General features: G+C 39.2%; 1 protein-coding gene across 1 annotated transcript in view; it reads right to left on the bottom strand.

The window, feature by feature from the left end:
• Positions 1 to 14,168, bottom strand: part of Trdn (triadin) — a 302,783-nt gene that overhangs the window by 222,273 nt on the left and 66,342 nt on the right. Inside the window, exons 3-4 of the mRNA XM_005389153.2 lie at positions 7,030 to 7,191; positions 5,951 to 5,983 (exon numbers count right to left, since the gene is read on the bottom strand). Of these exons, the coding sequence (XP_005389210.2) occupies positions 5,951 to 5,983; positions 7,030 to 7,191 (195 nt within the window). The remainder of the gene's footprint in view (positions 1 to 5,950; positions 5,984 to 7,029; positions 7,192 to 14,168) is intronic.

Raw genomic sequence — 14,168 nt, forward strand, 5'->3', positions numbered from 1 at the left:
AAAAAGTATAAACAGGAGAATTTTCTCCTGCTCAAAGCATCTGTTGTTTGTGGTTAAATGGGCACGTGCTCCAGATATAGGGATGAGCAGATATTGCTCATCTGCAATATCTAAAGGGATATTTCAGTTCATAAATGTAAAATAATTTAGAGCTTTAGTTTATTATGTTTCATTACAGAAAAAAAGAAGTTCACCTTTTCTAGGAAATAAGTCTCAATGTTCTAAGATATTGATTCTTAAGAAAACTTTCAAACTAAGTATATTAAGATGCTATCTAATATCTATCTGATATCTCATATCTACCTAATCTCATTTTTTCAAAAGCTCTATACTCTCAGGTTAATCCATTTTCTATTTGGGTTTATTTTCTCCACCTATAACAGGTATACTATTTCCCAGGTGTGCATAATGAAGCCAAGTAAAAATGATTACAGATGACGATTTTATCAGATAATCACTTTACACAAGGTTTTGGCTGTGTCTGTATGTGTGCTCCTGTTGATGATATTCTAGACAAGATCAGTGTGGCTGCGTACCAGTATCACCTGCAGAGATTGTTAAATATGTTCCTGAGCTGCAACCCAACTTAATCAATTAGCCTTGCAAGGTGAGGAAACTTTTAGGGATCTGCAATTTAAACAAGTTCTTGGGTAAATTCAGAACCACAGGCAGAAGTGCAAACTACTGTCCAGATCAATGTCTCTCAAATCTGAATGTGCCTGTGAATTGCCCAGGGATCTTCTTAAAATGCAGATTCAGATTTGCTTAGTCGAGATGGAGCTTGGATTTCTAAACAGCTCCCATGGGCTAAAGTTGCTGGGCCATGGACTGTGATTTGAGGTACAAAGCTCTAGTCCAGGTGAAACTCTTGATAAAACTATTAATACACAACAAGATAATTTCATCATAGGGTTAAAAATGCTATAGACAGAAAGGACCTAGGTATCAGTGTGTCCAGCATCTTTTTTTCACGGGTATAAGAACTGGAAGCCACTGAGGTTTACTACTTTACCATGATATGTAAACAACGAAAGAGAAACCAAGACACATACCTCCTCCCTGTGTTCATCTGAGCTTATTCCAGCCATGTTTCTAGTTGCGGTGGTTCAGATGATGAGATCGTCAGTGGGTTTCCAATAGTTTGTGTCGGTGTGGCAGTCATGTTAACTTAGTTTACATTTTAGTAATTTATATACAGCAGTCACAACATGTAAGCCAACTATGCCGCTATTCATGCTTCCTCATTGTCTCCCTTACTTGCTTCTTGATGTATAGAACTCCCTCACTTTAGAATCACTTTTTTGGGTTGCTATTGCTCTCACTTTTGAAAGTTTTAAAAAATTGTGTTTTGATGGGAGGGAGGGTAACTGCATGTTCAGTTTTACTGTTTCATGTATTTTAAACCAAATCATATAATTCATCCATTTCAAGTGCACATTAGAATGGGTTTTACTAGAATTGTTTACAAAAATGTGCAGAGTCACCATCATCAATTTTAGAGCCCTTTTTTCCATAATCATTAGGAGTCATTCCCAGTCCTCCCACCTCTTTTGTCCTCTCCCTCCCTCAAGCCCTCAGGAATCTCTGTCCGACTCAAACTTGGTGACTCTGATTTCATTAATCTGAGGTGGGAAGTCACCTGGGATTCTGAGTTAAAAACCCAAAATAGGTAAGGACATTCATGGCTTCTGGGTAGAATCCATTATCAGCATAATCTGTCTCTTTCAGTTTCAGAAACCAGTCCTCTTCTCATCTCACCTGAAGATGTTGGGCGGATGCTACCTCATTCCCTAGGGCCCCATCCTCCAGGCCTTGACAAAATACATCTTGTACCTCTTCGGCCAATTGATTGGTTCCAACAAGGATAGGGAACTCAGTCCACAGGAATGAGAGTCAACTGAGTTGTTTTATTTGGAACATTTGGGAGAAGAACACAAGTCCCTCTCCTGGGTCACTAAAGTAAAATAACTTTGGTCTCAAGCTTCTGGGAACCATAATTGCCACAAGGAAAGAAAAGCCTGCTGAAGAATGGAGCAAATGGCACAGGAAGAAAAGCAGAACAGAGAATGAGCTGTTTTGTGTAACATTATACAAAATCATGTGCCAAGCTATGCCTGCAGCTGGTTGGCTTCATAGCTTCCCATCTCTTGATCCAGGAAAGGGTCAGTTCTACTCGGTTCAAATTGGATTTTGGTCTCTTGTGAGCAAAGTAATTACAATGAAGACGTCCCCTGAATCTGACACACGGACCACACTCGATCTTCAGCAACAAGCAGGTGGTTCTCTGCCACGTTCTCCAGCACTCTGTTTTCCCAGCGTGCTCTGCCTTTCTCACCCTGGCTCTACCTGCACACCTGCTGTCTGTTCTGGATCTTGTCCCCCTGCAGGTACAGGTCTGATCCCTGTCAGGAAACGCAGGCGGCAGCTACAACACTGCAAGCATGTCAGCTTTGATCTGGATTCATTTAGACCCAAGAACCACAGACAGTTGCAGGTACTACTTAGCATTGTTGCTGGGGCCCACCTAGCAACCAATATTCCAAGGCTGTGAAGTGCAACAGGTTTAGTCATCTTGTTATTCTCCCTCCTCTTTCCCATACACCATATTTTTCAGACACTCAGCACTCAGCCTGGTCTAAACCACTGAAGCCGCCAGCAGAGATGGACGCGGTGAGAACCCCGGCACGCATACTGCCCCGTCTATCTCACGACCCACAGATACTGCTCAACCTTCCAGTGCTCTCCTTCTAAAGCCCTGCATATTTATGATGCTCAGATGTCTTGGAGTTTCCTCATTCCCTCTAACTGCAAAGAGCTATTGTGGATTTCAGTAAAGTACGGAAAATACATAATAGAAGAATTAAGTTTAAATTTACTGGGTAGCTCTTTCAACCGTAAGAGCTTTAGGGCAATTTAAAAACACAACTATAACAAGAACGTAATTTTTTTGCGCTAAGTGGAGGAATCGCTTCTTCCGCCATTGACACGCATCAAGTGCGATCTTACAGAACATCGGACTTCATATCTCGGGACTACTCATTCTTAAGAACATTTCTCTGATTCAAAAAAACAAGTAGTCAGGAAGCAAGGAAATTAAATGTAATGTAGAAGGGCCTCAGGTGCATTCCTCAAAGGCCAGACATAAATCTGTAACCCAGGAGGTCACCATGTATCTAAAACTGAAGACCAGTTTTCATTGTTCAGAAAACAGAGTGTGCAGAGCTCTGAATGACTACAATTATTCTTTCTTAACTTTGAAGTTATTTGGTTTTCACAGATAAAATTTTTAGCCAATTACACAGTAAAAACATAATATTTTTAAATGGTTAATTTCTTTGAACCCTCATCTTGGAACGTTTAATAATAGAAACTAGTATTTTAAAATTTAACAAATTGAAATCTAAATATCCATGGAGAGTATAAAGACAAGAGATACTACCTGTCATGTACTAAAACTATATTACATACATGACAAAATAAATCACTGAATAGTATTCAAAAATTTCATCTGGACTAACAATTTGTTTGGTAATCAGTCCTGCAATCCAGCCACCAGAGGATGGGACTATTTTCCCAAATCAAGTTAGAACTGCAAACATCACCTATAAATAACAAGGAGGTAAAATTTTTATTTTGGTAAGAGCAAAAATAGCTGGGCAATGAGAAGTAAAAGTTCATGTTGAGTTAAATCAAATGCAGGCACAGGGCAGTCGAATAGAAAATGCAGTAGCCTGCTAAATTAGGTAATGTAAAATGGCTAAATATTCGACATACATGAATAGAAAAGAGTGTTAATGATTAGTTATTTAGATGGAGAAAAAGCAAAATTTTGAAGAGATTATTATCCTACATTATTAAGAATTATGGACTATACCCCAAATCTTAAATATAAAAGAACCCATAATAAGAAAAAACTCATAAAATCTCTTCCTTAATAATAATATTGAAAGTATAACTTTCAATGCAGAATGTGTATAATAAATGCTTTGTAAACTGTTACGAACCTCTTTAAAACTTGCACTGCCTCTGTAACTCTACTACAAGAAAAGCTTATACATGAAAAACAATCAGTGTAACAAAATACACGTGAGCCAGTCCATTTTCAACTACTGGTTATCGTGATATAGCTTTTGTAGCCAAGATAATGTATACAAAATGCTTCCTTCAATGTTCATTTTAAATATAACTTTGTAAGTAATATTATCAAGAAAATACATGAAACTGTTTTAAGTCAGTTCTCAGCCTCATTTCAAGGATGTCTTCCTTCATGCTACCAGTGTAGGTGACTTTCAAACACATGTATCCCTTCCACTGTTTTGACTAATGAGTATGACCGACATTAAAACAATAGTATTCTAGACAACTAAGTAAGAGGTTTTTTTGTTTTTTCCAATTTAATGAATCAAGGCAATAATTTAAGGAAAAAAATGGTTCAACAACTTTTTTGGATTTGCAACTTATACTAATCATTACAGGAAAGTTAATTTTAAAATAATTCCAAAGGAAAATTCAAATCAAAAGGAAAGATTATTAACTGGCATGTACCACTTTATGGAGAATACAACCTCATGGTATTCTTGTAGGGTTCAGTTTGCAAGTACAAGAGAGAACATTTGCAGCTATTTTGCCTTCTTCCATTTCCACAGAAGTTAAGCATATATATGAGCTGTAATTTCCCAACAATGACCAGTTGCTCATTGGCTTAAAGTACAAATTAGTTCATTCATTCTCCAGTGGAGACCAGCTATAGAAAGACTCTGTGTATGGTCTCCCAAAGTTGACAGATGAACCAAGAATATTCAGACCTGCACTTGGGGGCTGAATTCTGTCTTGAGTTCTCATCCTGAATTTATGGGTCAGGAAAATTTTGTACACACAGAGCTTCACTAGCACATTCACCTTGGCTTAGCTTGGCTACACTTGAATCTCACTAGTTCAGCTCTTTGTTGTCATTACACATAATGCACAATCAAATTTTCCAAATTAATAAACCCTTCGTGGTTTTTACCCCACCTCGTGGGGCAGTCACCGGCAAGGTGAAGCTACGTGTTTGGACCCTATTGTTGGAGTTCACTTTGGTCTTAGGAGAGCGAAACAAAAGCCAGAACATTCTCTGGAGCAGGGGATGTGCGAACCTGCTGCAGCTGTAGTGTAACTGAGGCATCACAGTTGTGTCAAGTCGGGACAAGCATTGGTAGGTTTTTTTCTCACCCTAAATGTACCCCAGAATGGTGCTTTTGCTGTCCATTACCCCTCTCAGATAATAGCTTCTACTTTTTTTCTGGAAAATTCCTGCTTCTTTGAGGCTCTTGCTACATAGTCAAACCCCTTTATTCCCCAACTTTAGGAGCATGACCCCTCCACTCAGTCCCTGCAGCCCGAGATGTTCTTGTAAAGAATCCTTCAGCACTGTCTGCCCGTGGACCTGGAAACATCACCCCCAGGAGAGGACTCATGACATAAGTTGAATGACACACCTTTGCCTCCGAGGTCATCCTCCATGGCATTTCAGCTATTGTGAAACATAATCATCCCCTAACATGTCAGTAAAATAAGACTGACAAAAAATAAGAAAAAGGATAAGCCCCAAAACTTAAACTCAATATATCCAACCATAGTGGAAAAAGAGATCACTGGTCTCATCATCTTCTGAGCTCCTTTCCTAGCTCCAGAAATTTTCAGTCAGTCCTGAAATCAATTCACATTGCTTTATGTATGGACAGACTTGGGTGAATCTACTGATGAAATCCATTTAATGATAAACTGAAAAATGTGGGTTCCTTCATTAGAAGGAACTGAATATTTTCTTCTGACTATAGATTTTGATCTAATTATTAAACAAAACCTTGATATCAAAGATAAAGTAAGGAGACAACACATTTGAAATGTATTTGAATGTTACTGAAAATGGACATTTGTATAGAAAAATTACTTTTTAAAAACAACCAACCTTTTTTTTTCAAGGGAGGTTCCTCTATTTCTCCTAAATCAAGATAAAAATACAAATTAGAATTTTTACATGGTATAACAAGGCTTTACTATGTAAACATATTTTCTTTTATTTTTTAAAATCTGTTATTTTTAACATTCATATTTAGTATATTATATTGCTTCCCTAAAGCTAAATTCCACAGTATAAACTTTGCTTACATACATTTATTTGAGATAGCTTCATTTTTATGAGTTTAATAAAATTGTGGCAATGGTCCAAATTATACATTATCAGTCATTTATCAAATTAATTTCAGTTTCTCTTGCTCATCTGACTTCTAGCTGGGACCAAAACAAATATAAATTCAGACAAGAACATAGCAGGTGCTCTAATAGCAAGGGTTTTCTGTTAGCCAAGGTTGAATACATAATTTCTGATGACAAGGACAGTCTTAAAAACATCATTTACAAGACAGGATCACAGTGCTTTATTCTTTTCATACCTGTTCATTGGAAGTTTATGTATTGTTCAAATCTGATATTTCCTTATATTCATTAATACATAAGAGAGAGCATATATATTAACTGCATAATTGTCCTAGTGTTAAAAGGTATTCTACCATTTTCTATCTTCATTTGACTCAATACATTTATTTCTTTGTACCTTTAGTAAGATTGCTCTTGGCTATTTGATGCTGATATGACTAATGTGTAAAACATTTACATGTATTTTTAGTTTTACTGTTTTTATTTCAATCTTCTTAGAGAAACTTGAAATATAGATACTTTTTCTTAAGCATAAAAATGTTAGAATTTATTGTAGTTTATACTATAAATAATAAGACTCACTGCATTACAATGGTAACATTTAATTTTGGCATCTTTTCCACGATGACAGGTAAACTGTAAGATGAAAACCAAATAGAGACCAATTTACTGCATTTGGAAGCCCATTGAAGTACTTAGTGTGCTCAGAAGTGCACTCCTTCTGGTTTAGCCTGACCCAAGTGATCACTTGAACTAAGGCCTAAGTCAGTCCCTGTGACACGGATCTAATATTGTCTGAGCATCTAGAGATGTCTCCGAGCCTCGCTGTACCTTTATCAATGTCCTCCTCCCCATCTTCGTCTTCGTCATCACCTTCGGATGAGATGATGTCAGACAACAAAGAAAAGAAGCCGTAGATCCAGTCTGTGGTTTCCTCTACAGCATCATGGACGAGCTTTAAAGGATCTGATCCAATCTTGGCGATAGAACTTGCTGGAAGTAATTAAAAATTAAACAAAGAATTTACAGTCATCTTCACAGAAACTCAGAATTTTTTTCCTGATTTTCATATAAATATTTCTCAGTTAAAGCTCCGAAAATGAAACAATATCTTGCCGTAGTTTGCATCTGTATTCAGTTAAAAATAGAAGTTTCTAGATACCTGTGGTACCAAATATCACATAATCACCAGGAATTAATTGTCTTTAATAAGATGATAATCAGGACAGGGAAAAATTAGGAATCAATGAAAATAGTGTATGTTTCATTACCCAGGTTGCAATGAACCCTAAAATCTGGATGCTCATGCATGGAAGCAATCACCCCTGGCCTGTGTTGTACTTGCTGCGTCACAGAGAAGGTTGCTTTGTAGATTTTACAGAGCAACAAGTTGACAAAAGTAGTTATGGACGTATGAGGACTTACTAGCCCATTACAATTTATGATATATTTGGAAAAATCTGGAAACTAAATGCAATTTGATTGACCCTTGTAAGACTTGTAGATTTAATAACTGATTTCAATTGGATAGCTGGGTACAAGTCAACATTCAAAATCAATAGCATTTCTATACACTAACAACAATTGCATTGAGAGAGAAATTAGGGAAACAACACCTTTCACAATAGCATCAAACAGTGAAACACTTAGGAATCAATGTGATAAAGTAAAAGATCTATGCATTGAAACTTACAGTTCTCTGAGGAAGGAGATTGAAGAGGCTATTGGAGAATGGAAAGCTATATCTTGCTCTTGGGTAGGGAGAAACAACATAGTGAAAATGGCCATACTCCTAAAATTATTAAACAGATTGAATGCAATCCAAATGAATATACCATTAGCATACCTCACAGAACTAGATGAAACATTCCTAAAATTCATCTGGAACCAGAAGAGACCTAAAATAGCAAAAATAATCCTAAACAACAAAGGCAAGGCAGAGGGCATCACAATCCTTGACTTGAAATTATACTGTAGAGTTACTGTGACAAAAACAACAACAACAACAACAAAAAAAAAAAGTAGAAGAAAAACAACAAAAAAACCCTGAGGATCAATGGAACAGATTAGAAGATGCAGACATAACTCTGAACACACTCAGCTACCTTATCTTTCACAAAGGGCCAAGCACAAACACTGGAAGAACGATAGCTTCTTTAATTAATACATAGTGCTGGAAAAACTGGCTTTCCACATGCCAAAGACAAAAACTAGACCCAGTCCCTTGCTAAGCACTAGACTAACATTGAAATGGATCAAAAATTTAATTACTAAAACAGAAACACTAAGTCTTCTGGAAGAGAGAAAGTTAGAACTGTTGAAGATGCTAATGTAAGCAAAGACTTCATAGACAAAACCCCAATCACATGGAAAATGCTACAAAGAATCAACAACTGGGATCTCATCCTATTACAAAGCTTTTGCACAGCAAGAGAAATCACCAATAGAGTGAAGAGACAAGCCATAGAATTGGGAAAAAAATTTAGCAGTTGTCCCTTAGAAAAAGGAGTGATATTTTTCCTCATTTTAAAAACTATTTTAGATTTTTAGAGAATCCCTCCCCAATGTAATCTAAAGGTTACATTCTCCAAAATTAGGCTTTTACTCTGATTAGAATAGGAAATCATTAGATTTCAGCAGAGGCATGAAGTGGTTTGAATCATGAAGCCATTTTTGTTTTCTGCTAAGGATTAAAGTGGTGCCAGATTGAAACGGGAGACAGTAAGGAACGAGCTGACACAATTTAGAGAACAGATAATGGTGGTTTGTACCAGGTTTGTAACAGCGTGTGTGATGAGATGCGGTGGGACCTGGAACGCGTTTTAAGTAACAGTATCTGCTCGCCCTGAAGCAGAACCCAGGGCACCCGCCAAGGCTCTAGATGTTAGGAGCTGGAAGGGTGGAATTAGCATTTACTGCGATGAGAGAACCCTAGAGAGAAACAGTTGTTATTTTGGAGGTAGAGTTTGGAGTACAAAAATAGCTGACTTTGCCAGTTCTCAAACCTGGGTAGCAGACACAGGGGTGGAGTGGTAGCCTTTTGGACCAGTCACTCTGATCTACACAAGGGAACTACCTGGAAACAGAAAACTGGGAGTGAACAAAGGACCTATGGTGTCCAAAGCCACTACAGCGAATGGGACCACCAAAGGAGGAGACCGAGGAGCACTTCAATATTTACAGGATAAAGAAAGCAGGGAGATGGAGAGAAGCCAGCAATGACTCCTGAGGAGAGATGAGAAGCAACAGGAAGGAGAGGAAGACCCGAGACAGTAAAGCACTAACCTACTGTGAAAATAAGGATACACAGGGTGATGATCATCGCTATTCTCTTACTTGATTATGAACTTTATTTTTCACAATATAAAAATACATTTAAAAAAACAGAAATCATTTCAAGAACAGAGTGATCAAATGGCCAGTGTGGCTGACAGGTCGAGAACTGAAGAAGGGGCTGTGGCTTGTGGATTTAGGGATGAGGACCCACCGACGGCCTTTGAAGAGCAGTGTCACGGCCTTCGTTCAACACCACGTCAGAGGCAGTAGGCATATGTTACAGTACATGACGGAGACTGAATGGTACTGAACAGGCCCTGGGTGATACTCTCTTCCAGCATTGCTACGAAGGGAAGCAATGGTTCATACTGATGTGTGAAAGTGTGTAGAGAGAGGAAAATGATAGAGAGAGCACATTCCTGAGTACGTTTTCAATTTATGCTCTTTTCCCTCAGGGGATTGGGAGCACATAAATCACCCAGTGACCCTGAGTTACAAAACATGAGACTCAGGGAAGCCAGTCTGTCTGCCACTGGAAATGCGCCCGCCATCCTTACACTCTACTGTGTTCCACGGAGTTTCTTTGGGGAAAAAACAGTCTGAAGGGTGAGAGTAATGAGACAGAACTTTATAATTGCAACTGAGCATTGTAAAAGAATTATACGTAAGGATGGGAATTGTATTGGCAGTGTTAAAGGCACTTTTAGCACCAATACGGTTCATATCCAGTAGAAGAGAATTACAAATGGGATTTTTACGATTGGAATAAATGGAGAATATTTTCTCCTTTCTCTACTTCCTGAGTGTTAACTGAGAGACTTGCCAATAAAATCCAACAAAAATTATCAATTTAATTACACTTATGCTAAAATCACTGTATATATTTGAGGTGTGTGTGTGTGTGTGTGTGTGTGTGTGTGTGTGTGTGTGTGTATGCACATGCGTTCTCACAGCCTGGCTCTGATACAGTGAATACGTCTAATCAGATTGTTTTCATCAAGGCAATGTTGCTGACTTGGTGCAGCTTCTGATTCTCAACCATGCAGACAGCATCTTTAACAATCCAAACACTCACACACATGCTTGTGTAAGCTAGTTGTCTCGAAACTGATTGATATTCTCTTTCAGATCTCATGTCGAAGCCCTATCAACATGCGAACATTATACAATGTAACTGAAACTTTTCTTTATGTCTTCTTTGAAGAGATACTACGACAGTTGTACTCAGTACTTTTGCTTCTTTGAGTCAATACATACATAACTGTGAGGAGTATCATAATTGCAACCAGCTACCGTTCTAGGATCTTTACAATGTATTAATTTTTTGTCACAATAACACAATAAAGTAGGTGCATTATTTTATTTCTCTTTCAAATATAAGAAAATTAAAAGACACATTTTAAAAATATGTCCATATTTACAGAGCTCGTGAGTTACAGAGTCAGATTTTGTAGCCCTGTGTAGGTGCAAGCTCTTAACTATTCTATGATATGTCCTCAAAAAAAAAAACCAAAAGCACGAATTCACAGTTGTTCCTAAGATATGATTTGGAATCTACAAATTCTGAGAGGGGATCCTAAACATGAGAGGAACTTTATTCTCATGGGAAGAAAAGTCTGCAGCTGCTGCAGTCATTTTGTAACCACAAGGACAGTAGCTCATGAGGAAGGCAAAGGTTAAGATTGAAAAAATATATTTGAGTCCATAGTGACATTGCTGAGGCATTGAATCATACAATCTTGTAAACACTATGGACCTAGCACGTCCGTCACATGACACAAGAAATGGTTCTCAGTGTGCAAGTCATTCTTAATTTTATCTTACATTTATTATGGAAAAATCCACACTATATGCAAAGTAAATGGCTTCAAGGTCACTTGTGGTCAGTACCTGGATGTTCAGTGTTGATAAAAGAGTGCCAAGAGAGGCCAAGAGAAGTTTAACTTTGAATCAGATTTGTATTTGTCCTGTTTTTGAAGCCAAACAATGCACATACCTAAGATTCTAAATGGAACTTGATATAGAGAGTAAAATTTGCCATTTTCTCTGCTTTTCTCCTAAAGAATTGAGCCATGCTTGCTCTGGTATTTGACCATCAGTTTCACATTCCTATAGTTACATTGGACTCCACTTTACGTGTCCCATGTCCATAGCATCAAAAACAAAGGTCACAGGCTTGGGCTATCCGTTCAAACTGAAAACATTCAAGCTCCACCTTACAGCCTAGTGCTGTGCCCAGCCTCATTGGATCTGGAGGAAAAACAAGAAGAGCAATACAGGGTCCTGATTAAAATTTTGATAGATTGTTTTTCATCGATTTTTTCCACTAATTTTGAAAGTTTTAAGTATTGTATTAAGATATGATTTAATCTCTGAGATTTCGGGATGCCTCAAATTGTGCTAGCAAGGCGACGTCCCTTCCTCTCCTCTCCAGTCTTAGTTTATCCAGCAGCCAGCAGTTGCTGGGTGCTCTTGAGGAGACCGATGTTTGCCACGGCTGCAAAACGTATGCAGACCTCGGGCTTTCCAGAGTCAAGATTCTAAACGGGACCTCCTCCACCCCTCCTGCCTGTTACACTGTGCTCAGCCTTTCTGGACTCCAGCTTAGAGTCTGGTCAGCTTTGGCAAACCGTGCTAGATAGTGGCACAGAGAATGCAGCACTCTGTGGTCCAGTTTACCCATCTAGAAAGCCGCATTCAGAATGAGGCTCCTTCCACGGCGCTGGGTGTGAACATCGCACCGGAAAATACATTCAAGTCACAGAGTGTGGTGCCTGGTAGTGAGTGCACATCAACATGGAGAAACGAAAGTTGGTTATGTGACCCCCGGGCTTTCTCCAGTTTGCTGGGGTGGTGAGGGGGGCGTGGGTCTGCTTGTGCTGTCGATTTCTCCCAAGGGCTTCTGGCCCTGCACAGCCAGTGTGCCCAGTGTCACCTTAGGGATCTGTCTTGGTTACTTTTCTCTCGTTGCTAGGACAAAATATCTGACTCCCAAAATTAAGGAAGGAAAGGTTTATTTTGCTTTCAGTTTGTGGAGGTTTCAGTCCACACTTGGCAGATTACAAGGCAGACTAGCACATGGCAGAGGACTACAGCTCATGGCGGCAGAACACAGCAAAAGCAAGGAGCACATACAAGGGAGGAATGGCCTCAAGCAGCCTCTTCCCCTCCCTTACATATGCAAACTATCCACCCCAGGGCAGGTGTAGCTCTCACACCCATAATCAATCAAACTCTAAAAGCCTGCCCCATGACTGCATGAGGCTTTGGGGGGACACCCAGACACAGACCATAACAGGATCTGAGGTGACTGACGCATGGCATCCGCAGCTGCCCTCCTGCAGTGCTGCCCTCCTGCAGAGGGTGAGGCAGGAGCGAGGGCAGTGACAGGGCCTGGCCCACCCGCTCCTGTCTGCACCATGGCTGGGGCAGTGGGAACGGGGCTGGGCTCCTCCGCATCCTTTTGGTTATCCCCTTATGGAGCACAGAGCTTCCGGCTCTGCAGGGGAACCAGTAAAGATAAGAATTATGCACTGGACGCTAATAATCATTTAACTCAGACAAATGGCATTGCTCCATACACATTATCCTGCCCCCATGAAATCACTACTTTCTCACACTGCAACCTGACAGAATCTATAAATCCACAGACTGCCTTCATCAGGGTATGTGAAACAACTGACGTTTTTCCTGTACCTCCTAGAAAAGATTCAGTTCCACATATAGGAACCAGGCTGAGGGGAGTGTGTGTTCAGATGTTGCAATGATACCCACTCTAAGAGCAGCTAAACTCCTGTGTATGAGGATGAGTGTACCTTGCGCATCTTAGCACCCATGATGAAGCTGGCCAAATTTTTAGAAAAAGATTCTTCTTTGGAGATGATTGTTAAGCGCTAGCCATGTGCATTCTTTTAAGTGTAATATAATTGACATAGTCCTGCCATAGCTCTGTAGGTTGTTCTAATGATATATGAAGAAAGTTGTTTCAAAATACGCAGAGGTAATTTTCTAGACCTGCAGAAATTATAGTTTTAGATGGTTAATTTTTTCCTCTTGTTGCTGGTAAGTCTGTGGTTATATTTTCTTCTGCTGCTGAACTACGCTTTTTCAGAAATTCAAGCAATTTCTGCTCAATGTCTTGTTGCTAGAATTTCTAGAGAATTAGTCTTTCCCAAGAATTTTCCAGTGCCAAACACATTCAGCTGTTTTTCTCCATTCTCACGGTTCCCTCACAGGTGAGAAGAAAGGAAATCCATGCAAGAAAATAAAATGGAAAGATATTTAAACATCTGAGTGCTACATCAGGATGTGGCTAAAGTACTGATGGTCTCCACTGAGTCAGTGTTTTTCTTCACCTCAGAAGCAGAGCTGCAGGCTGGAGAAGTAGCTCAAGGGGCACTTGTCCCTCTTTGAAGCACAAAAACAGAAAAGGCAGGAAAGAAAGCTGAGGGAATGCAAATGCTTGTGAAACACTTGGGGCCTGGAGTTTGGCAACATTTATAATTTCATAATTGTCAACTGTTTCCTAAGGACATAAGCTAGAAATGCTAATTTGATTTAATTATTTGTTGAAGAGAGCACATTTGAAAAGCGAGGCACTGACAGTGGGTGTAATGGTCCCTGAGCCTTTGGGCCCTGTTGTTTCCAGTAGAGATTAAAGCCGAAATAAACAGAAATGTGTGTTTTTACACTCA

Source organism: Chinchilla lanigera, unplaced genomic scaffold (assembly GCF_000276665.1).
Source record: "Chinchilla lanigera isolate Chin_1 unplaced genomic scaffold, ChiLan1.0 scaffold00035, whole genome shotgun sequence".
Taxonomy (NCBI): domain Eukaryota; kingdom Metazoa; phylum Chordata; class Mammalia; order Rodentia; family Chinchillidae; genus Chinchilla; species Chinchilla lanigera.